The sequence below is a fragment of the Carassius gibelio genome, chromosome B10 (genome assembly GCF_023724105.1).
Source record: "Carassius gibelio isolate Cgi1373 ecotype wild population from Czech Republic chromosome B10, carGib1.2-hapl.c, whole genome shotgun sequence".
Lineage (NCBI taxonomy): Eukaryota > Metazoa > Chordata > Actinopteri > Cypriniformes > Cyprinidae > Carassius > Carassius gibelio.
Window position 1 is genome coordinate 10,671,378 of NC_068405.1, and position 23,781 is coordinate 10,695,158.

The window sequence follows — 23,781 nt, forward strand, 5'->3', positions numbered from 1 at the left end:
CAGTGAGTGGTGGAGCAGACATTTATAGCATAACCTCAGGCTAATGAGCCACAGGTGCTCCTCAGCATTACTTGCCTGGAGCCTTGGGGAAAGCTGTACTTATAAAAATAAAAATAAAAAAAATAAATAAATAAAAACATTGGTTCACACTACTGTTGCACCAGAACAAAATTCTGAACATACTGGGCTGAATGCTTGTTTTCAATTAGCTTTTGTTTTGAATAACTAAACTAATTATACATTTATATTATAAATATAAAATTTGCATACTTCCTATAATTAAAAAAATAATAATTTCAAGAATATTTGACAACTGTTTAGATATAAAAACACAGACCAAAATACTGATTCATCCATCTTATTTTACAGAATTCTGTCCAAAAAAATGCATCCTAGAATGACAATGTCTCTCTCCCAATACCAATTCTTTCACACAAAAATATTTAGGCTTACATATTATTATTATTTTTAATATATAATATTATTTAATAAAGTATATTATTTTTATACAACTGAATTATATAGTTTTAACAAACAAATCAATAAATGCATGCTTAATGTGATGCATATGTTTCCCATATGAAACCAGTAAGATTGCTGTAATAGTACCAATAGATTTTAAATACACAATAAGGTTTATATAATTTTACAGTATGTCCAAAATTTAATACATTTGAACTAACTGAATATTGCTTGTTCTACAGTTAGTCACATTCATAAAAATGTTCATGTTTTCACAATCAACAAATGCATTTATTGTAATTGCTTACAAAGTTAGATAACTAAAACAGTTGCATTTAGAAAATATGATCATTTAAATAAAATTAAACACATGCAAATAAAGGTAAACTATGCTATGATTAGTTTATTAGTAAACGGTAATTAAAGTACAAATGTATGGAACAATCAGAAAAGAAAACTGCACCTGTCCATCAACGTCAAAGCATTTTTAAACTTTGATATTTCCAAGTGAACATAGCTTCACCCATAAAATGCCATTTTCAGCTGCAAACTCCTGGCCAAAATCTGCAGCATCCTTTGTTCCCATTCACACATCCACCTGTCACACACCTGGACTCATTTAATGTGTTTTTGCCCGTGACCCAGTTTCTGTCTTTCCGTGTTTGATTAGTTCCCAGGTGTGTCCATTATCTTCCTCATGTGTTCCATGTCCCTGTTAATTTCATGATTCCATCCACCTGTGTTTCCCCAATTATCTGTTGTTCATAAGCCGTGTCCCTTCAGTTCTGTTTTGTCGGGTCTTCTCACTTGTGCTCACTTGTGATCGCTTGCTACTTACGTGTGTCTACCTCTGTGCTCCATGTTGGATATCCCCTGTGTTGGATATATTAAAAGCCTTATTCCGTTTATCCTCGACTCCGTATTCCTTCAGGCAGCGTAAAACCGTGACAGAAGACCCGACCTCAAAAGAGAAAATAGAAAACTGCGTGTTCTTCCCTCCGTTTTGCTTTTGTTTTTTCACAGTCTTTTCTTTTCTTAGGGTCTATGGATCCCCTCTATCGTCCCGAATTCCTCATCCTCCTGCTGAAGCAGGAAGGGCGTTCTCTCGAGGACCATACCAGACAGTTTTTCCTATTAGCTAATGCCACCAGCTACCCGGACGGCGCGCTCTGCACCTTCTACAACACCAGCCTGAACTCCAAATGCAGAGCGTTGTCGTCCGAAGATGGTCCTCGAGAGGATTTCGCCGCATTCGTGGAGTGGACTCTGGCGAGAAATGGGTCACCTCTCACCGTCTGCCCCATAGAGGACCTCGCCAGCCCCACTCCCGACCCAGAGACCAGCCAGCCACCATCACGCCGCACGGAGCCAGAGCCCACCGCAGCCGCAGAGTCCGAGCCATCCACTGACAGGGAGCCGGATCTCGAGAGCGCGACTGACCAGGTGTGTGAGCCGGCAACACTGTGCATCGTGGGAGTCCTCGTGGAGATCGAGGGCGTGGAGGAAAGCCCTGCCCACACTCCTGCGACTGAGGGTGAGCTGTTTGCAGTCTCTGAAAGTCATATGGAGCAAGTTCTGGATCTGATGGACTGGTCTACGGAGGTAATCCCTAATATTCCTGTTTCCCCGCTGGTTCCGTCCAGCCCTGATTCCCCTGTATACCCTCTCAGTCTCCCACTCCTACCTCCTCCAGTCATTTCCTCTGCTCCATTTCCGCTGGTTCCGCCCAGCCCTGAGTTTTCTGTTTCTCCGCTGGTTCCGCCCAGCCCTGAGTTTTCTGTTTCTCCGCTGGTTCAGCCCAGCCCTGAGTTTTCTGTTTCTCCGCTGGTTCCGCCCAGCCCTGAGTTTCCTGTATCTCCGCTGGTTCTGCCCAGCTCTGAATCTTCTGTTTCTCCGCTGGTTCCGCCCAGCCCTGAGTTTTCTGTTTCTCCGCTGGTTCCGCCCAGCCCTGAATTTCCTGTTTCTCCGCTGGTTCCGCCCAGCCCTGAGTTTCCTGTGTCTCCGCTGGTTCCGTCCAGCCCTGAGTTTCCTGTGTCTCCGCTGGTTCCGCCCAGCTCTGAATCTTCTGTGTCTCCGCTGGTTCCGCCCAGCTCTAAATCTTCTGTGTCTCCGTTGGTTCCGCCCAGCTCTGAATTTTCTGTGTCTCCGCTGGTTCCGCCCAGCTCTGAATCTTCGGTGTTTCCTGTATTCCCTCCCAGCCTCCCTCTCCCGCCTCCTCCCAAACCTGCTGGTCCCTCTACTCCTCTTTCGCTGGTTCCGTCCAGTCCTGATCCTCCTGTCCTTCCTCCCATCCTTCTCCTCTCTCCTCCTCCTAGACCAGCCAGTTCCTCGTCATCCCTGCTGGTGCCAGCCAGTCCCGCAGCTCACCCTCAGTCCGCGCCATCGGGGCGCGGTGGTTCGCCGCTGGACTGCCAGTCTCCAGCTCCGCCTTGGCGTGTTAAGGCCCTGTCTCCGCCTCCAGCCTCCGAGCCCTGGACTCCTCCTCGGTCCTTCGACCCAGCGGCTCCGCCTTGGCTCTTAGCTCCCTCGTCTCCACCGTGGCCTGTCATCCCACCTGCTCCACCGGGCTCCCTCGTCCCTCCGGCTCCACCTTGGTCAGTCGTCGACCATCCGCCGCCTCGGGACTCCACTCCTCTGGTTCCACCTCGTCACTCCATCCCTCCGGCTCTGTCAGGCTCCTCCTTCCCTCCAGTTCCACCTCCATCCTCGGTCACTCCGGCTCCACAGCGGTCTGCCAGGACCCCGCCTCTGCCTTGGTCGCCTGAGCCTTCAGCTCCACCTAGGCCCTCCGGATCCTCGACGTCACCCTGGCTCTGCGGCTGTGCTGCTCCATCTTGGGCTCCTCACCCACCGGTGCAGTCTCCGCCTGTCGGCCCCCTGGTGTCGTCGACCCTTCCTTCACCATGGCTCCTCCCGCCGTCGACCCCACCTTGGATCTCCGTCCTGGCTGGTCTCTGGTGGACCATCTGGCTCCTCCTGCTCCTGTCTCCTCCCTGGCTCCTTCCTCCGTCGTCTCCTCCCTGGCTCCTCCTTCTGTGGTCCCTGTCTGCTGGCCCCCTCCTGGAAGTCCGTCCTCCACCGGAACCTCCTCCCAAGTTCCCACCTACGCCTCCCCCTGTTGTTTCTACGGTGCGAGGACGCACCTACCGGGAGGGGGGAGTACTGTCACACACCTGGACTCATTTAATGTGTTTTTGCCCGTGACCCAGTTTCTGTCTTTCCGTGTTTGATTAGTTCCCAGGTGTGTCCATTATCTTCCTCATGTGTTCCATGTCCCTGTTAATTTCATGATTCCATCCACCTGTGTTTCCCCAATTATCTGTTGTTCATAAGCCGTGTCCCTTCAGTTCTGTTTTGTCGGGTCTTCTCACTTGTGCTCACTTGTGATCGCTTGCTACTTACGTGTGTCTACCTCTGTGCTCCATGTTGGATATCCCCTGTGTTGGATATATTAAAAGCCTTATTCCGTTTATCCTCGACTCCGTATTCCTTCAGGCAGCGTAAAACCGTGACACCACCCTGCCTTCATTCATCTGTAAATGGCAAAGTGATAACAGAAATTTGCTAATTAAAGGTTTAGGCGTAAAACCTGTGCTTTTGAACTCATTCCCAAAATGCTGGGAAACTGGAAACAATCCGGCACTTTTAAACCAAAAAAAAAAAAAAAATCTGCTTAAACTTTGTTGTAAACTCCCTTAAAAATAGGTCATGGCAGTCAAACGGATGCTAATGCTTCCCTGCTTTCTTACAGTATAAACAGACCTCTAAGCAAAACTCTGAGTGACGCGCCTGTGAGGTTTCTTGCCACCGCTGTAGTCCGCTGTCACTGGAGATGCTCTCTCATCAAAGTGGAGTCGATGGGAGGCCGGGCCGGGGACCGTTTTCTCTGCCAGTCAGCTCAAATTGCATGCAGCTGCAGTGCCAGCTTAGTCAGGTACAGCGTTTTGGAGGAAGACTTGAGTTAAATATAGCATCTAACCAGCTGCAACCATTTATGCTTCGACATGCCGCAAACCCACCGAAGGAACGCATCCAAACTCGATTGAGCATCCGCACGCCAACAAAAATGGCAAGACAAAAAGCACATACATCCCACAACCTGACTAATCGCGGGCATATTGTAGGTTTGGTGCAGCAAAGCATGAATGCTTCATGGGTTTATACAGCTACACGCGCCCACGCACAACAATCCCAGCAAACACACACACACACACACGTCCTTTTCTCATGGTTGCCCACGCACACCCACACTTCATATTCTGTCCTCTCCCCAAATGACAGAGAAATCCAAGATTGAGTATAAGGTTTAAAACGTTCACTGAATTTCTCTCATGACAGGCATTCCCTGTGATTTCTCAAGTAGACAAATGTCTTAAAGTGATGACTGTAAAGCCAGGGGAAGAGTGTCAAATTTACATTTAGTCCTCTTAGGGATAGTTCCTACCAAACCTAATATTCAGGGATTGTTTATTCACCCTTATGTTGTTCCAAACCTGTATTTAGTATTTTTTTTTAAATCATTGGAACAGAAAATGAATACTGTGACATTCTGAATTTTTGGATGAACTATTCCTTTAAATGTTTAATGTAATATGAAACTCAGTATTGAGAATATGCAGGGAGAGGCAGCTCTTGTGGGCTGCCAGTAGAAGAGAAGTCTTCTATTACCTGGCATGGCAAAATGAAGCATAATAAAGTACTGTCAAGTCAAGCAGTTCATTAATCATTGAAGTGGAGGTGGGGGAGTGACTTCACTCATTATAAAAGATAGATGGATGGGAGGTTAAAACATTGGTCTCCATCACACAAGATGACAAGACGACACAGCGGAGCATGCTAACACTCCAGTGAGTGAGTCAATAGGTGTTTTAAAAAAAACCCTGAAGGGTGTTCAATTCCATGAGCGGACCAGTTTGTACATCACACATAGAAGTCAAAAACTGAAATTAGATGAAAAAATATTTTAATATAATATACTAATATACACGCACTGCCCACTTTATTAGGTACACCTTGCTAGGACCGGGTCAGACCCCCTTTTGCCTTCAGAACTGCATCAATTCTTCATGGCATAGATTCAACAAGGTGTTGGAAACATTGCTCAGAGATTTTATGATAGACATGATAGCATCACGTAGTTGCTGCGGATTTGACTGCTGCAGATCCATGATGCGAATCTCCTGTTCCAGCACATCCCAAAGCTGCTCTATTGGATTCAGATCTGGTGACTTTGGAGGGCATTTGAGTAAAGTGAACTCATTGTCATGTTCAAAAACAAATCTGAGATTATATGAGCCTTGTGACATGGTGCATTATACTGCTGGAAGTAGCCATCAGAAGATGGGTACAATATAGTCATAAAGGGATGGAAGTGGTCAGCAACAAAATTGTAGGCTGTGGTGTTTAACTGATGCTCAGTTGGTACTAAGGGGCCCAAAGTGTGCCAAGGAAATATCTCCCACACCATTACAACACCACCATCAGCCTGAACCATTGAGACAAGGCAGGATGGATCCTTGCTTTCATGTTCTTTAGCCAAATTCTGACCCTACCATCTGAATGTCGCAGCAGAAATCGTGACTCATCAGACCAGGCAACATTTTTCCAATCTTCTATTGTCCAATTCTGGTGGGCCTGTGTGAATTGTAGCCTCCATTTCCTGTTCTTAGCTGACAGGAACGGCACCCAGTGTGTTCTTCTGGTTTTGTAGCCCATCTGATTCAGGGTTCAACGTGTTACATTACATTTTTAGTTCTATATATCGCTTTTCTAGGCACTCAAAGCGCTTTACATTGTCAGGGGTATCTCCTCATCCACCACCAGTGTGCAGCATCCACCTGGATGATGCGACGGCAGCCATATTGCGCCAGAACGCCCACCACGCACCAGCTTACTGATGGAAAGGAGACAGAGTGATGAAGCCAATCAGCCGATATGGGGATTGTTAGGAGGCCATGATGGTCAGAGGCCAATGGGCGAATTTATCCAGGATGCCGAGGTCACACCTCTACTCTTTTCGAAAAACATCCTGGGATTTTTTAATGACCACAGAGAGTCAGGACCTCGTTTAACATCTCATCCGAAGGACGGTGCTTGTTGACAGTATAGTGTCCCCATCACTACACTGGGGCGCTAGGACCCACACAGACCACAGGGTGAGCACCCCCTGCTGGCCTCACTAGCACCTCTTCCAGCAGCAACCTAGTTTTCCCAGGAGGTCTCCCATCCAGGTACTGACCAGGCTCAGTCCTGCTTAGCTTCAGTGGGAAACCAGTCTTGGGATCCAGGGTGATATGGCTGTTGTGCATTTAGAGATGGTATTCTGCATACCTTGGTTGTAACGAGTTGTTATTTGAGTTACTGTTTCCTTTCTATCATCTCTAACCAGTCTGCCCATTCTCCTCTGACCTCTTGAGATCAACAAGGCATTTTCGTCCACGCAACTACCGCTCACCAGATATTTTCACTTTTTCGGACCATTCTCTGTAAACCCTAAATATGGTTGTGCGAGGAAATCCCAGTAGATCAGCAGTTTTTGAAATACTCAACCAACAACCATTCCACATTCAAAGTCACTTAAATCCCCTTTCTTCCCCATTCTGATGCTCGGTTTAACTTCAGCAAGTCGTCTTCACCACATCTAGATGCCTAAATGCATTGAGTTGCAGCCATGTGATTGGCTGATTAGCAATTTTTCCTACTATAGTGCACTCCATAAGTATTGGGACAATAAAGACAAAATTGCTCTGTTTACTGTTGAGTCAAGAAACCTGTAAATATGATTAACACATGAATACAAGACAAAACTACAGAATGTCACATTTTATTATTCTGTGATTAAGCACAGAAATGTTTTACCAGCTAAGAAGATCAGCACTTTTACAGTGCATCCCACTATCTGATGTGAGCATAAGTATTGGAACAGTTGCCTCACAGGTCTTACTAAGTGATCAACTGTGTCCTGTTGCATAAATTATTCAGATATTAAAAGCAGGGAATGTGTCCTAGCAGTTATATCCATTGCTTCTGCATTATGGGTCTAGCATTCGATGGTGACACACAAGCCAGTATGAAGTCAAGGGGGCTGACTTTGAGAGAAAAGCAAGCAATTTGGATGCTAAAAGAAAAGAAGTCACCTAGAGCTATAGCAAAAACAGATCAGCTGCCAACATCGACCTGAGTGGCTGAGAAAAACAACTGTAGTTGATGAAAGACGAATCATAAAAGCTGTGAAAATGAACCCTAAAATACATGTCTGTAAAATCAGCAACAACCTCCAGAAAGCTGGGGTGATGCTCTAAAAATCTACTGTCCGCAGGAGACTTTGACATAGAATTACAGAAGCTACACAGAAAGATGCAAACATCTGACCAGCACCAAAAATCGAAAGGTATAAGATTAGAGTATGCAAAAAAAAAAAAAAACAGAGAGTAGAGTAGAGTTTTGGAACTACGTTTTATGGAATCTTATCTGTAAAGCCTGGTGGAGGTGGTGTCATGGAATGGACATGCATTGCTGTCTCTGGAACAGCCCCTCTCAATTTTAATGATGACTTAATGTATGATGACAGTAGCAGAATTAATTTGGAAGGGTACAGAAACATCTTGGCTACCAATATTTAAGAAAATTCAACCAGACTCATCAGAAAGTGCTTTATATTGCATCCTGACATTGACCCAAAACACCCTTCCAGTTCAGTCAAGGAGTTTATCAGGGCAAAGAAATGGAAAGTCCCAAATCAATCTCCAGGTTTAAATCCGACTGAAGAAGAATTTTACAAGCAGAAGATAAGACTAAAGGCAGAAACTCCCCAAAACAAGCAACAGTTAGAACTTGCTGCATTAAAAGCTGGGAAAAGCATTTCAAAGGATAAGCCCAAGAGTCTCGTGATGTCTGTGGGCCACAGACTCACTGCTGTGATTAAATGTAAGGGATCTGCAACTAAATAATAGTTTTTAATCTTTTACATTTGCCATAAGCAGCCTTTCCATTCAATTAAAGCAGATAAAAGCCAAACTCATAAGCAGTATGATAAAAAGTACCATAAAAGTTATCTGAATGACTTGTATCACTATATCCCAAGTCTGCTTAAGTTATAGCTTTGTTAGAGTAATTGACACAAAAAAAAATATTTCCTGTTGTTACTCTCAAATATAATTTGCGTAACTTTAATAACTTTTATTTTATATATATATATATATATATATATATATATATATATATATATATATATATATATATATACACACACATATATATATATATATATATATATATATATATATATATTTTTTTTTTTTTTGGCATCAAATCAAATTGAACTGGACATTCTGTTTAAGATTTAAAATGATTTTGCACTAAAACAGCATTTCGGATTAATATTTTTTTTTTTATGCATGTCACAAAAAAAAAAGAATAAATAGGTAAAACTACGTAATATACACAGGTGTATGTGTACAGATTGTATAATGCATTCTGATTCCCAGTAAGGCTGTTAAAAAAAAAAAAAAAGTTTTTTAGTTTTTGTCTTTTGTTTTTTAACAGGAGAAGACGAGCCCAAGTGTTGACTTCAAGCCATGCTGCCTGCCTCCATTATTTAATCGCTGAATGCATTTTGGACGGCTGTCTAATCTCAACAGTGTCTCCAGTTTTTAAGAGCTCGCCTCACCTGTCAGCTTGTCGTCTGCAAATTCTGATTTAGAGCCAGAAGGACGATGGCAGTTCAGGCACTCTGCGTAATTCAGAGCTGTCCTTAGATCTGTCACATTAAAAGTGTTCTCGCCAGACTTTGTGCAACAGACTGCGTCGCACTATCTGTTAAACAAAACGTGGCAGCCAAACTTGCAGCCAGGATGGCGGTACTCCCAGAGGAAGTGCACTGCAGGGGGCACGTGATTGACTGCTGTTTTGGGGTCAGCTCGACAGACTGTTTTATACAAACCATGTGATTCACATAGACTCGTGTGTTTGTGCACTAACCTGCCAAGTGAGAAGGACACGCAACAATGACAGCTTTACAAGTGACTGTGCCTGCCGAAGTCGTAACTTTTATGTTCTCTGAATTCTGTAAGAGAAAAACGTATTAGAATTGATTAAAAACTGAAACCCGGTAAAGGCTGGTATTGTGAGGTTGAAACTAACTAGAATGGCAAGGACACTAATTAAGGCCTGTTGCGAAGGAAAATGTACTCAACACAATAAGGGAATTGTTATGTATTGATCTCTGTGGTGAAATACATAGAATTATGGATTGAAGATGGAGAATAAATACATTAGATACACACACACACACACACACACACACAGAAAGAGAGAGATCTAACACTTGGGAGGCTTGTTGGCATTATTATGGCTTCCTGTCATAAAGCCGTCCCAAACAGACTGGACTAAGATATAAATGAATACTGGCTGTTAGAACTCCCAAAGGTGCCATAGATAGAAATAGGAGCACTACTTTTAATAGACAACTATTTGTAATGGAGAACAGCTACCAAATCTATGGCAAAACGCCTGGATGTTTCATCATCTGAGACATTCATGAACGTTACCCTCGACTATGGGAAGGGAGGGGATGGCTGGGGGGTGCATTACAGGCATAGTTCACCCAAAAATTTAAATTTTGTCTTTAATTACTCACCCTCATGCCATTCCAAAACCCTTCTTTGGAACTCAAATTAAGATATTTTTGATGGAATCTGAGAGCTCTCTGACCCTCCATAGACAGCAAGGATATGACCATGATTAACGCACAGAAAGGAAGAACATCAGTAAAATAGTCCATGTGACATCAGGGGTACAACCGTAATTTTACGAAGCTACGAGAACACTTTTTATGCGCAAAGAACATAATAACTTAAATTTATGCGTAAATAACATAATTTATTCAACAGTTCTCCTCCAGGAGCTACTGTCTTCTGCTATTTTTATATTTCTGCTATATGTAAACAGCGATGATTACTTTCTGTGTGTTGATTGTGGTAATATCCTTGCTCTCTATGGAGAGTAAGAGAGCTCTCAGATTCCATAAAAAAATACCTTAACTTGTGTTCTGAAGATGAACCAAGGTCTTACAGGTCTGGAAGGAGATGAGGGCAAGTAATAAATGACAGAATTTGAACTAACACATCTTTACTCTACTGAGCCCCATATTGATTCAGATTTTACCTGGAAAATCAAGACATGGTTTTCTAAAAACATAATAAAATGCTCGAACATCCGCCTGAACTGCTTCCGCACATGAGAGATAACATAAGTGAGAAAAAGAAGTGTTTGTTACATTTGAAATATGGATATTTTTTTCTTAAAAAACAAAACAAAAAAAACATGCATTCACCACAGAAGTCCTTTATCTACACCCTGGAGCCGTGTGAGGCACGTTTTATTATGAATGTGCACGCTTTATTTGACGACTTGTGGACTGTTCAACTGTAACTCCGAATGGATTCGTCTGAAAGAAGAAAGGCATATACTGTACACCTAGGATGCTTTGAGAGTGAGCATTTTTGGGTGAACTAACCCTTTATGGCTTTAAATGGTCTCGCACCTCTATATCTATCAGACCTACTTCACCCTCGGCATCTAGGATCATCTAAACTTGGCCTATTGTCCGTTTCTAGAGTCTGACTATACTCTAGGTGGACAATCTTTTTGTGTCATCACTTTCAAGCTCTGGAACTCTAAGGTTTGTCTTTGTAATCTCTTATATCTGCCTTTAAGTTTTAGCCTAAAACATATTTGTTTGATGACTTTTCATTGAATTGTATTTGATGGTTGTGTGTGTGTTTGTTTTTGTGTGTGTGTGTCTGTGTGTGTGTGTGTGTATTTTTAGTATGCTTTAAGTTTTCTTCAATGTTCTACCTCTGGGAAGCGACCTTGTGGCACTTCACAAATAAATTGATCAAAAGTTGCAGTAATGTTATAATGTTAGATTCTTATTTCAAATAAATGCTGTTATTTTGTACTTTCTACTCACCAAATAATCTGGAAAAAAAACATAAAAATACTGAACTGCACAACTGTTTTCAGTAATGATTCTAGAGCAGCACATTTGCATAGCAGAATGATTTCTGATGGATCATGTGACACTGAAGACTGGAGTTAGGATGTAAAATAAATTACATTTTAACATTAAAAAATAAAAAAAAATATGTTATTTGAAAAATTGTAATAACATTTCGCAATATTGCATTTTTTTACTGTAATTTAGATAAAATAAATGCAGTCGTAATGAGCATATAAGAGTCTTCTTTTAAAAACATATTCCAAACACAGACTCCAAACTAGTTCTGCTACTGTGTTAACGGCACAAAAGGTTGTGGGTTTGATTCCCAGGGGAAAATATTTTAGGTAAAAAAAATAAAAATAATTCTGATTGGCTCAAAATAAAAACATGGGAACATTAATAGTTTCTTCATATTAAAATATCTGATACATTCATAATAATTTTTTTGTAAAATATTCTATTGCCCAAAAGTGCTGAAATTGATGTTAGCCACTTAATTCGATTCCATTTCATCTGATTTGCTAATTTTCTGATTGGCTTAAAACAAAAACATGGGTACACTAATATGTTTTGATTAATATTTAAATATTTTATGAATTAGTAATTATTTTTAGTAAAATATTATTTGCCTAAAGGTGCTGAAAGTGATGTAAGCCATTTAACCCATTTCAATTTCAACTGATTTTGTAATTTTCCAATTGCCTTAAAAAAAAAAAAACATAGGTACTGTATTTTTGCTGTTTTCAGAGCCAGAGATAATTGATTTCATAGCTATTTTTTCAGGAAATTGTTATTTTATACATACACTATATTGCAAAAAGAAACTGCATAATATGCATTTAAATACACATTTTTATATTTATATTTGACATATATAGCAGTTTTAAAGTAAACAGCTATATATTCAGATGTGCCATGAAAGGTTTATAGGTGCTGGTCATATAATTAGAATATCATCAAAAAGTTGATTTATTTTACCAATTCCATTCAAAAAGTTAAACTTGTATATTATATTTATTCATTACACAAAGACCGATATATTTCAAATGTTTATTTATTTTAATTGTGATGTTTATAACTGACATCTAAGGAAATTCCAGTATCTTTCAGTATCTCAGAAAATTCAGTATCTCAGAAAATTCTAATATTGTGAAAAGGTTCAATATTGAAGACACCTGGTGCCACATTCTAACAAGTTAATTAACTCAAAACACCTGCAAAGCCGTTAAACGGTCTCTCAGTCTAGTTCTGTAGGCTACACAACCATGGGAAAGACTGCTGAATTGACAGTTGTCCAAAAGACTACCATTGACACCTTGCACAAGGAGGGCAAGACACAAAAGTTAATTGCAAAAGAGGCTGGCTGTTCACAGAGCTCTGTGTCCAAGCACATTAATAGAGAGGTGAAGGGAAGGAAAAGATGTGGTAGAAAAAAAGTGTACTGAGTAGTCCAAAGTTATGTGCTCTAATGAAAGTAAATTTAGCATTTCCTTTGGAGATCAGGATCCCAGAGTCTGAAGGAAGAGAGGAGATGCACACAATCCACGTTGCTTGAGTTCCAGTGTAAAGTTTCCACAGTCAGTGATGGTTTGGGGTGCCATGTCATCTGCTGGTGTTGGTCCACTGTGTTTTCTGAGGTCCAAGGTCAACGCAGCCATATACCAGGAAGTTTTAGAGCACTTCATGCTTCCTACTGCTGACCAACTTTATGGAGATGCAGATTTCATTTTCCAACAGGACTTGGCACCTGCCGCATTGCTGCAGTAATTCAGGCAAAAGGAGTCCCAACTAAGTATTGAGTGCTGTACATGATACTTTTCATTTTCATACTAGTTATTTAGGATATTTCTAAAGATCCTTTCTTTGTATTATTCTTAAGTTATATTCTAATTTTCTGAGATATCGAATCATCAAAATTAAAAGAAATAAACATTTGTAATACATCAGTATGTGTGTAATGCATGAATATAATATACAAGTTTCACTTTTTGAATGGAATTAAATAAATCAACTTTTTGATGATATTCTATATGACCAGCACCTATGTGTGTGATAGAAGTCAATGAGTTCATGTGGATAAACAGTGGGGGTGAGTAAAACTTTCTACTCAGGCAATGGCATGTCGATGTAACACCATTAAGATGGCTAATGGATTTACCTCTCTATGTGTGAGAGCGACATTATAGGCTAATTCCCCGACGTTAGGCTTTCAAAAGATTTTGTGTCACCAATTCTCAAATGAGAGCTATCTAATGGAGTGGATTTGATTTAGCTCATCTAAATATTTTAGTCATGACAAGCACTTCAGCGTACCATAATGTACAATACAGAAATGGGAAGGAAGAGGAAGAGCAAAACAACCGAAAGGCACACTGTGGGACCCAAGTCTTGGTTTCCGAATAGTATCTTGTTTAAAGGAAAGGAACTTATCACTCGCACCGCTGGTGGAGAAATGCTCGTTATCTCTGTGTCAACCTTACGCTGATGGAGTCGTTACCTGACATATGGGCGTTACGGCGGCACCCAGCCGGACCCGTTCTTTGCCGATCTGCTCCACCAGCTTCTCTCACAGCTGCTGAGTGCCCCCCTGTGGAGAGAGATGGGCATCACACTGAGCTGCTGCTGCTGCTGCTGCTGCTGCTGCTGCTCTCGACACACACATAAAACACCACAACACCTCCTTACAGATGTCTGTGTGTTGTGGCACGATGCCCCACTGGGTTTCTTCTCTGCCACAGTGATTGTGAAATTGCTTTCAAATATCTGCTGTACAAAAAAATGATCATAGCATGGTGATAGATCTATGTTTTTTTTTTTTTTTTGAGACTATGAGATTGTATTGCCTGTTATGCTAAGGCAAAGATGCATTGTAATAATAATGGATAGATCTAATCTGGTGGAGAGATAAACAAAACAGTCTGTGCTGACAAAAAGTTGGTAAAAGAGGAACAGAAGATAAAAGCTCTTCTAAATTAGCTGTTTTCTTAAACCTTTTTACAGAGCAAACTAAAATTGATATCTATATATCTATGTGTGTGTGTGTGTGTGTGTGTGTGTGTGTGTGTGTGGGATTATTCAGAAAATTGTATTTTCTTTCATTTTTTTTCTCACCCTCAAGTTGTTCTAAACTCATATTCATATGCTTTTTAGTGGAACAAACAAACAAAAAAATTAACTAAAAATTAATTATTTTCCATACATTAGTCAATAATAACCCCAGCTTTAAATCACCCCAAAAACATATTTAAAAAAGCCCCAAAACATTTTTTTTTTCATAAACACTCAGCCCAACGCTGAAATGTATATATTTTTTGTTCTTTTATAATACTTATACAGTGTTTTTTATATATATTTTTGGAGGCTTGACAGGTCCCTGGTCAATTCTGTATTCAATGGAAGAAAACAATCATTAATACATAAGAGGCAATTAATGATGACAAAATGTTATAATAGTCTCTGTATTATTTATTCCTTTTAAACCAGTTTGTATTAAAAAATCTGGGATTTCAAGCCATGACTGAAACAATACGGCTACACAAGGCCAGTTCCTCTTTACCTCTATAGGACGCACAGATACAGTAGATAAGTATTGACAAATGTCAAGTGAACTGAAAATGCAGGAAATGCTTGATGCTCACGTCTGGTCCAGATATGTTTATCCATGAATGCGTGCAGCGTCATGCCATCATAGAGCTGGGCATTAGGAGAACTCATTGGGTCTTCAACTGATAAGGTCTGAGTAAAATGGATTATTTAGGCGGTATACACATTTCTCACCTTATGGTTACGCTTGAAACTAGCATGATGTCGAAAATGACCTCAATAGATTGGAGAAACCCATCAACCCATTAACCACTCTTAGAAATAGCAGCTAAAAATACATCTATACAGATCTACAAGATCTATCGTGGCTGAATGTACAAGGTAAATATGCATCTTCGATACAATATGGAACCTGAAGTCTTCATCCATCAAGATATGAAATGATGGCTATTAGTCACGTTCTAGCACTCAGTAAAAAAAAAAATATTATGGACCGGCACTTTGTCAGATGAGATAGTGGTGTTCCTCATGATCTGGGTGAAGTCCAGCAGGGTGAGCAGGGAGTATGACGGCATGCTAGTGGTTTACGTTTTGATTTTGGCATGTGGAGCACCCACGTGATGCACCTTCTTGGCCTCAGTGTATTGTGGAAAGACCTCCAGACCAAGCTCTCAAATAAGCTCCATGACATGGGTCTGCGAGCTACAAATAAATTACCAGTAAGTGTGTTTCTGCACATACTGGGACATCTAAAGGCAGCCAGATGCATCATTCAAAATCGACTTTGTGTAAGTTGATGAAAACCCTGCTTGCCCTCATTTAAAGCGAAGGCTTTGACAGCCCCAGGCAACGGCTGTTTATTGATCCCGGTGGACGCTGAGAGTAGCTCGGGGTATTTCTCAAATAGTTTGGTGAGTGGATTACAGCAATAAACATCTCGCTTGAAAACACTTTTTTAATGCTTGTGGGCTTAAACAAGCTTTTGGGATGTTCCAATTATCACACCTCAAAAACAAGCAAGTTGGGACTAGTTGTCACAAACACTATATTTCAGTAAGGTTTTGGTTTAGAAGGCTAGTTACACAAAGTGTGTTGTTTCCTGTTTTCCTAGAATTAAAAGGAGAGTTTTAGTTTTAGAGAGCTTTTTTACCCTGCAGAAAGCAAGAAGCTACGACAATACTTTTTGTATGCAAAGAAAACAAAAAAGCGACTTTATTCAACAGTATTTACATTTATAGGCCTTGAATGTGATAGTTGTGTTGCTGTCTATTCAGGGTCTGAAAGCTTTTGGATCTTAATTTGTGTTACGAAGATGAATGAAAATCATCTGGGTTTGGAACGACATGAGGGTGAGTAATTAATGACAGAATTAATCAAATGCACATTATTATTCTTTAGCTTGGGTTAAACGAATTAATTTTACTTGGTTGGAACAGTATATATATATATATATATATATATATATATATATATATATATATATATATATATATATATATATATATATATATATATTATCTTTGTTGAACAGCGAAAATTGCGTTCTTTTTTATGGAAATATAGGCTTAATATTATAATTTGCAGAATCTAGAATATAATAGTAAAACGTAAAAGCTGGGCGCTGCAGAAAGTATTTCTCAAGGCATTGAAATTTGAAAATAATAATGGCCACAACTTCCTGCATTTGGCTTTTGACAGGTTTTAATTTTAGACCTGGTTTGGGGTCACACAACTCTTTTGGCGTTTAGCCCGAGCCTTGGAGGATACTAACTCAGACCTTCCACTTCTGTTTAGGTTATGTGTGCCCAAAAAGTGTGAGGTAAGCCTATTATATAAAACACCCCCCAAAAAATAAGAACAAAAAGACATGACAAAAAGTATTGCATGCATTAGACAACAAAATATCAAACCAAATGGGGATTACAAACATAAAAGTAAAAAAATAAAAATAAATAAATGAATGATTTATACAATAAAATCATGTTTCCTAGCATTCTTACTGAACTACATATTTGCCATCCGTTAACCATTTGAGTCTCACATGTAAGGCCAAAGTTGCCATAGCAGCTGTTAAATGTACTAAATGTATTTCTTTGACATGAAGTTTTATTCACAGTTTCATTATGTTGATAATTCTAGTTCGATTTTTAAAAAGCATGGACATTTCTTGAAGATAAGGTTGCAGTGGCCTGTTTAGGTCGGCATGAGAGAGCCTCACTGTTCTTTGCAAAGGAACCACCTTTAGACAAACTTTCACTGCATGTTAGTTTGGTAAAAATTCACTGAGCACAGCAAGAAATAAACTCAGTTTATTATCAGTAAACATTATTGCATTAAACATGATATAATGAAACGTTCCAATAATTTATTATTCTGTCCTTTGTATTTCTGAGTGGAGTAACCTGAGAACAGTCTCTGTGGACCACATCACCATTGCACCACCTTCACTTTATACCAGAAGAGGCTTGTTGTCTCACAGTAGAGCCATTCAGAAGTGAGTGGTGTGACATGACATTCAGCCAAGTATGGTGACCCATACTCAGAATTTGTGCTCTGCATTTAAGACCCAGAGCAGTGGGACGCCATTTATGCTGCGGCGCCAGGGAGAGTTGGGGGTTCGGTGCATTGCTCAAGGGCACCTAAGTCATGGTATTTCCAGCGCGAGATTTGAACCCACAACCCTAGGGTTAGGAGTCAAACTCTCTAACCACTAGGCCACGACTTCCCAGAAGGTGAGGTGCATGAAGACTAAAGCAGAGAGTGAACTGACCCTCCATGTGTAAGTCTCTATGTACAGTAAAATTGCAGAAATATCTGTTTTTTATGGCCCATTTTCTAGCTCAGATAAACCTTTGCACACAGAGGAACCTGTTGTTCTGGTCAATCAGCATGAACAGCCAAAATTTTTCTTCTTGTGTTGTATAATCTATGGTACAGGATAGATTTTGCTGATCAATGAGGTTACAGCTCTCAAAACAGTGTAGGAGGAAGAATGGAGTGTGTTACAAAAAGAAAAGCAACAAAGATATGTTCCTTTCTCTCACCACAAGGAGGTAGATAAGAAACGTTTCACTTTGTGATTGTGGAAAAATGTCTTGAGGTCACTACAGGTGCGTATTTTGGACTTTTGCTGTGGTATAACGTTTTTATAAGATTTGTGTCCTATTTTTACTTTTTATATGTAAGATCAATGTTCACTACCAGTGAGGTGCTTTAAAACAAGCTGTAATGTTTTGCTAAAGTATCCAAACGTTATCTGAACGTTTAAAATGCAATTTTTTTTTTCTTTTTTTTTTTTCTGTGTTCCAGTCATTTTGACCCAGCAGGGGTATTATTTTTCCCAAAAATGCTAATGTCTTCACATTGGACTTAAACCTTCTAACTTTGTTCAAAGAGAGTATAACAACTTCCTAAAATGTCATCATTTTGGGTATTTCAACAACTTATTAACTTTTTGTGAATTTGTTTACCAGCTCAGATCTATGAGGCCTACAATCAATCAGTACCAAAAAGCCTGTGTAAACTGAAATAAAACAAGCTGACAAAAAGATTGAATCCCAGGCTGCGTTTACATTTGGCATTAACCTGCGATCAGACCATGGCGCGTTTATACTTGGCAACATCAATTGACTTTTCTATCTGGATAAACAATCTGATCTGTCTTTCCAGCAAAATATTTAAGTCTGCTGAGAATGGCCTAGTCCAAAGGCATCTTGAAGTGGTGGGTTTTCTTTTGAAAAGATTTTCAGTCAAGGGACATTTTACAAATCAAAGATAAATGTAGGAGTCTCATAGTCTCCACACGGGTGTTCTCCGTCATTTTTCAGTTTGCGGGCGACGGGGTGGTGTTTTGCATGATGTTGACCTGCGAATGCAGACACGATGGCTGGTTTGCGTTTACATTACACTGAGATCCAATCACAATTTGTCCTCAACTACCTCTGGACCAGGACACGCATCGATTTACATTCCGATCAGAAGTGCATTAACACTTTTCAATGTGTCCGTGGACAACATACGGATACAGGTCGCATGTTAATGCTAAGTGTAAACGAAGCCCCAGATTTTGTCAGGATTGGACCTGTAGCATTTTTGAAAGCCAGCTTATTTTTCACTGGGAACACCGGTGTTTGTGCTAACATTTGAAGAATATTGTTAAAGACCAGATAACAATATTACAACAAACATTATTGGAAGAATGTTTGTTCATAACTTTGAGAGAACCTAAAAGTTCTAAAAACATTCCTTGTAGGGATCATTGATATGAAATTACATCATCCATCGTACATCATACTTTACAGCCATTTTGTTAAAATTCACTAGTAAAGTTAATTGGTGTAAAATATATATCCTTTTTGCAGTTTCTTTTCATTTCTGGGCACAAGCGTGTGTCTTAAAAACGTCAGACAGCTGAATGGGAGAAAGTGGCACAAAGAAAGGTGTTCAAACTGGAATTTACAAAACCGCTTCTGCAACACAAGGTTTGTGTGTTACCATTGAAAGTTCAAAATATTGTACCCAGCAAGACATGCTCATTATCTTCTTCACAGTCTCTCTCAGTCATGTTCTTTTATAGCGTTTGCTGTCTTTTTGCCTTCATCTTTTACAGATGTAAAATAGGCCTTGTGTTAGACTTACAAGTTTGTCCCCATCGTCCTCATTTATGATATTGACTGTGCTCGCCATGCTTTTGCTCAAAGCAAGTAAGTTTCACCAAAACCTGATGTACTTTGAAACTTGAATTCCAGCACTTTCTAGACCAGGTTAATTTGACATTCTGCTCACAACACAGCTAAAGTTCCTCAATTAGGCCTGAAAGTTTTCCATCATCCAAGTCATGGATGTATGATGGGAATTATTCACAAGCTTTTGGACCAAATCCAGATATTAGTCATTTGGAGGGTTTCATTATATGAGCTCATATGAATCATTCATGAGTGAGCACCAGGTCAGACTGTCAGCATGAAACTAGGACTATGAGAGATTTGGGAATAACAGGCTAATTGAAAATGATCATCCTTGGACTTTGACAGACAGAGACAAAATATACCTAGAAAGAACAGAACAACCCGAAGACTATAGTTATGCTAATAAATTAATTCTGGTTTGAAGCTTCAATATCACATTTAAAAGAAAATGATCTGTAAACTGCATTTACATGAACAGTTTGAAGATGTTTGTAGTCCATTGTTAATTTATTAAATGAGACAGGTGGCATTTTCAAGCCATGGATTCCTTCTGATTTTTATTTTTATTTTTCAGAATAGCAGTTTTTAATTTATGTAAAGTTTATGTTTATGTTTAAGTTACTTCCATGTCTGCAAGTATGTGATGTTTTGTTGTAGTCAGTATATTGTAGGTGTGAATGGATTTATTACGGAAGCCAATTTCTTTCATGTAAGAAAAAAGTCATTTTTAATAAGATACAGTCAATATTATTAGAAACTAAGGAATAATGAGATTAAGAAGTCAAAACAAAGTCAAAATTATGACCTATAAAGACACATTTAGACATGTAGAAAATCTAATTTTAGGTTTTTATGACTTTTTTTTATCTCAACATTTTTTACTGTCATAATTGTTTTTCTTTCATAATTATGACTATTTATCTCATAATTTTGACTTTATGCATTAAATATAAATACTTTTTTCCAGTTGTAAATAATAATAAAAATTACTGTATCTCATAATTATAATTTACCAAAGCATGATTTTGTTTCTCATGTGGTGGAAATGGGCCTCCAGAGTAAATATGTAGCACAAAATTAAAGTTTATTCACATAATGTTAACCACAACCCTATTTTACTCAATAAATAAATAATAAAAAGAAAACCTAATTCAAAATGAATGATATTAACTTGCAGGTTGGAATATAAACCAACGTCATGACTGAACAGCTCTTCAGAGCATTTTGCAGTGGATGCACATGAATCTCAAGCCATATTCTGCAGATGTGACAGCAGCAATGAAAGTGACCTCCAGTGGGCCACAAACTCTTCAGATGGCTCAAGGGGATCCGGTTACTCTAGACTGCACCTACACGTTGAGCCAAGCAGACATAGGCGATTGTGATGGGTAATGTCACATATACTGTATATCCAGTCTTTTTTAGCAACCTTATTTTGCAACATGGAAGTAAGCTATTTTCTGTGTGAGATTCTGAATCATTAGCTACTATGGGTATGTTTCCATTAGGGATCTTTAAATTTCTTTCAGATTTTGATTTGGCAATACTTTCCTCTTTCCCCGTTTAATATGCAAAGACTACATTTAAGTACACCACTGTTCTACTATCAAAGCAAAATGTTACGGCAACAAAGGGGCTCAACCAATGGAGTGTGAGTGGGGGCGGGGCTGTCAGTTCATTTGACCAAAAGAAACGGAGATGTGTTCAGGCAAACTCAGAGCTGTTGAAAAGGGCCAAACAGTTTGAAAATGATTTTTTTCCTCTGAAAAGGTTTATTTTAAAGAGATGTCCTTGAAGATAATAGCTGTGTACCACTTCTCAGAAGTTATTTTTGCTTCCTATAAAATTTCACAATGCAATTTATAAACAGTCTTGAATTTGTATGGGTGAATTGTAACAGTTGTTGGACTCTCTTTGTGGCAGTGAAAGGACTATTTTCACTTTCACACAGATTGTGCTGAAGTATTGAGTTGATTGTGAATGCAAAAATTGTTTCGCCTCTCTTTGTGGCAGTGAGGCCGTCTGTGCCCACGTTTTGGGTCGATGGTGGTGAAGCAGCATCTCTCCGCTGCAGGTCAGATGAACGCACTGCACCTCTGCTGTATTCATGGAGGAGATTCAATTCAGAGTAAGGGCTACCTCAGCTGGTAAAGTGTTATAATGACATGCTTCTTGTCCAGTGATTCCCTAGTGATGTTTTAATTTCTAAATTATGGCTTTTGCAAAAGAATGTTGAGCCTATGATATAATATATTATGCATTAGAGAACAATTTATTTGAATTATGTCTAGTGGAGAGAAATATTGGAAATGCATTCCATGCAGGACCTAATTAACCTAGTTAATTAGCACCTATTTAAAATAAAATAATGTAAAATGAACAAACAAAAATAAATTAATTTTTTTGTAAAAAAAAATTATAAATATAATTTGTTTAATAAAATATTTGTGTCATTTAAGCCATTTATTGTTTTTACATGGGGGAATTGGTTAATTGTTGTTGAAAATCAGCAAGGATTAAAGAAGTTATTTATGCATATAATTGTACATAGAAAGTGTATGTATATATATATATATATATATATATATCAAAATTAAAACTAAATTAAACATAAATATGTATTGATGTTGTTATTCTAATAATATGAAATATAATAAAGCACCTTGTACTTTCACAGATGATGCATTATAATAACATTTCTACATATTTCTACATATGAGAAAAATAAATATATATAAAAACCTATAGATTTATGGACGACTGACATTTCTAAATAATTTAAATCATGTTTTTTTGTTGTTGTTGTTGTTGTTGTTGTTTTCTTCCATACCTTTAGACTCCGTCATTAGGAGAACTTCTGATCAGTAATCACTCCGTAAGCCACTCCGGTGTCTATTCCTGTGCAGTTTCCATTGCTGTTGGGAAAGAGAGCTGTCGGCTTCACCTTCAATCTCTGAAGCATAAGTGAAGCGTATAGACACACTCTGTGGTGATTTTATGCTAACTGATTTCTCATAATTGTTTTCTCAATCTTCCAAAGCTCCTAAAAGAGCGGGGGTCATTACAGGAACCATTGTTGGATGTTTACTGATCATCATGATCCTTCTGATCATTATATATCTTATCATCTTCAAATGTAACTGGAATCAACATGAGAAAGAGTTCTCCAATGAGATTAGGTGATACCAACCCCTCCATTTTTCTTCATGAATCCATCCATTTGCTTCAATGATGTGAAGTTTGATGTTAATAATGAGACTTTCTGGCTCTGTTTTCTTTTATTTTTCTTTCTGTCCTTAAAGAGAGGATGCTCCTGCACCCTCAGGAATACAGCCTACAGGAATCAAAATGTTTTGCCTTGTAATTATGTAACGTTCAATGTAATTATACAGTAGGTTTAATGTGAAAGAAGGATATTATGTATAGGATTAATAATGCACATATGATTTGGTAAAATCTCTTAACAAGACCTAAATTCTATATTTGTGTGTGAGGGGCTTCCATTGTTGATGTTTTGTTAAGATTATGTAAATACAGTAAATATGGAAATTGTATGGTTGTTCTATGATATTTGGATGTTGATGGTAATTTTTAAACATCAATAAGCTGTAATGACAAGAAATGTAATGACAGAAAAAAAGGGAAAACAAAGGTGATGAAATTGGATGTGTATTTATAGTTGGATGTAACAATTAACAAAATCATAACTTTTTTTAATAATCCACATTTTTTGTTAAAATACAAATGGAAGTCTATTTTTAAGCATTTTGTAAAAAAAATGTGTAAATGCAGTCATACATACTGCTTCTTTAATAATTGTACAATAATTGTAAAAATAATAATTATATGTTATTTAAACTAATTTTGAAGATATCTATCTATCTATCTATCTACATGATCATCGGGATTTGCACAAAGATCATTTAGAGCTGGTATCATTCAAGCAAAGTAGAAACGTAAAAACATTTAAATTCTGAAATTAACATATCACGTTGTTATTCTAATAATATGAAATATAATAAAGCATATCCTATTATCCTGTCTCTAGTGACACCTCTAGAGGGCGCCATTGTTCACTGCGTCGAT

General features: G+C 38.8%; 1 protein-coding gene and 2 pseudogenes across 1 annotated transcript; 2 read left to right on the top strand and 1 right to left on the bottom strand.

Annotated features, from left to right (window-relative positions):
- LOC127966092 (probable flavin-containing monoamine oxidase A) overlaps nt 1-15,582 on the bottom strand; it is a 36,626-nt pseudogene extending 21,044 nt beyond the window's left edge.
- LOC127966349 (uncharacterized) lies at nt 1,438-3,843 on the top strand. The gene is made up of 2 exons (XM_052567265.1): nt 1,438-2,064; nt 2,778-3,843. The coding sequence occupies exons 1-2, from the start codon at nt 1,507-1,509 to the stop codon at nt 2,901-2,903; spliced, it is 684 nt and encodes a 227-aa protein (XP_052423225.1). The 5' UTR covers nt 1,438-1,506; the 3' UTR covers nt 2,904-3,843.
- A 5,352-nt stretch (nt 15,583-20,934) lies between the features above and the next one.
- LOC127966093 (coxsackievirus and adenovirus receptor-like) lies at nt 20,935-23,067 on the top strand (annotated as a pseudogene).
- Nucleotides 23,068-23,781: the final 714 nt, after the last annotated feature.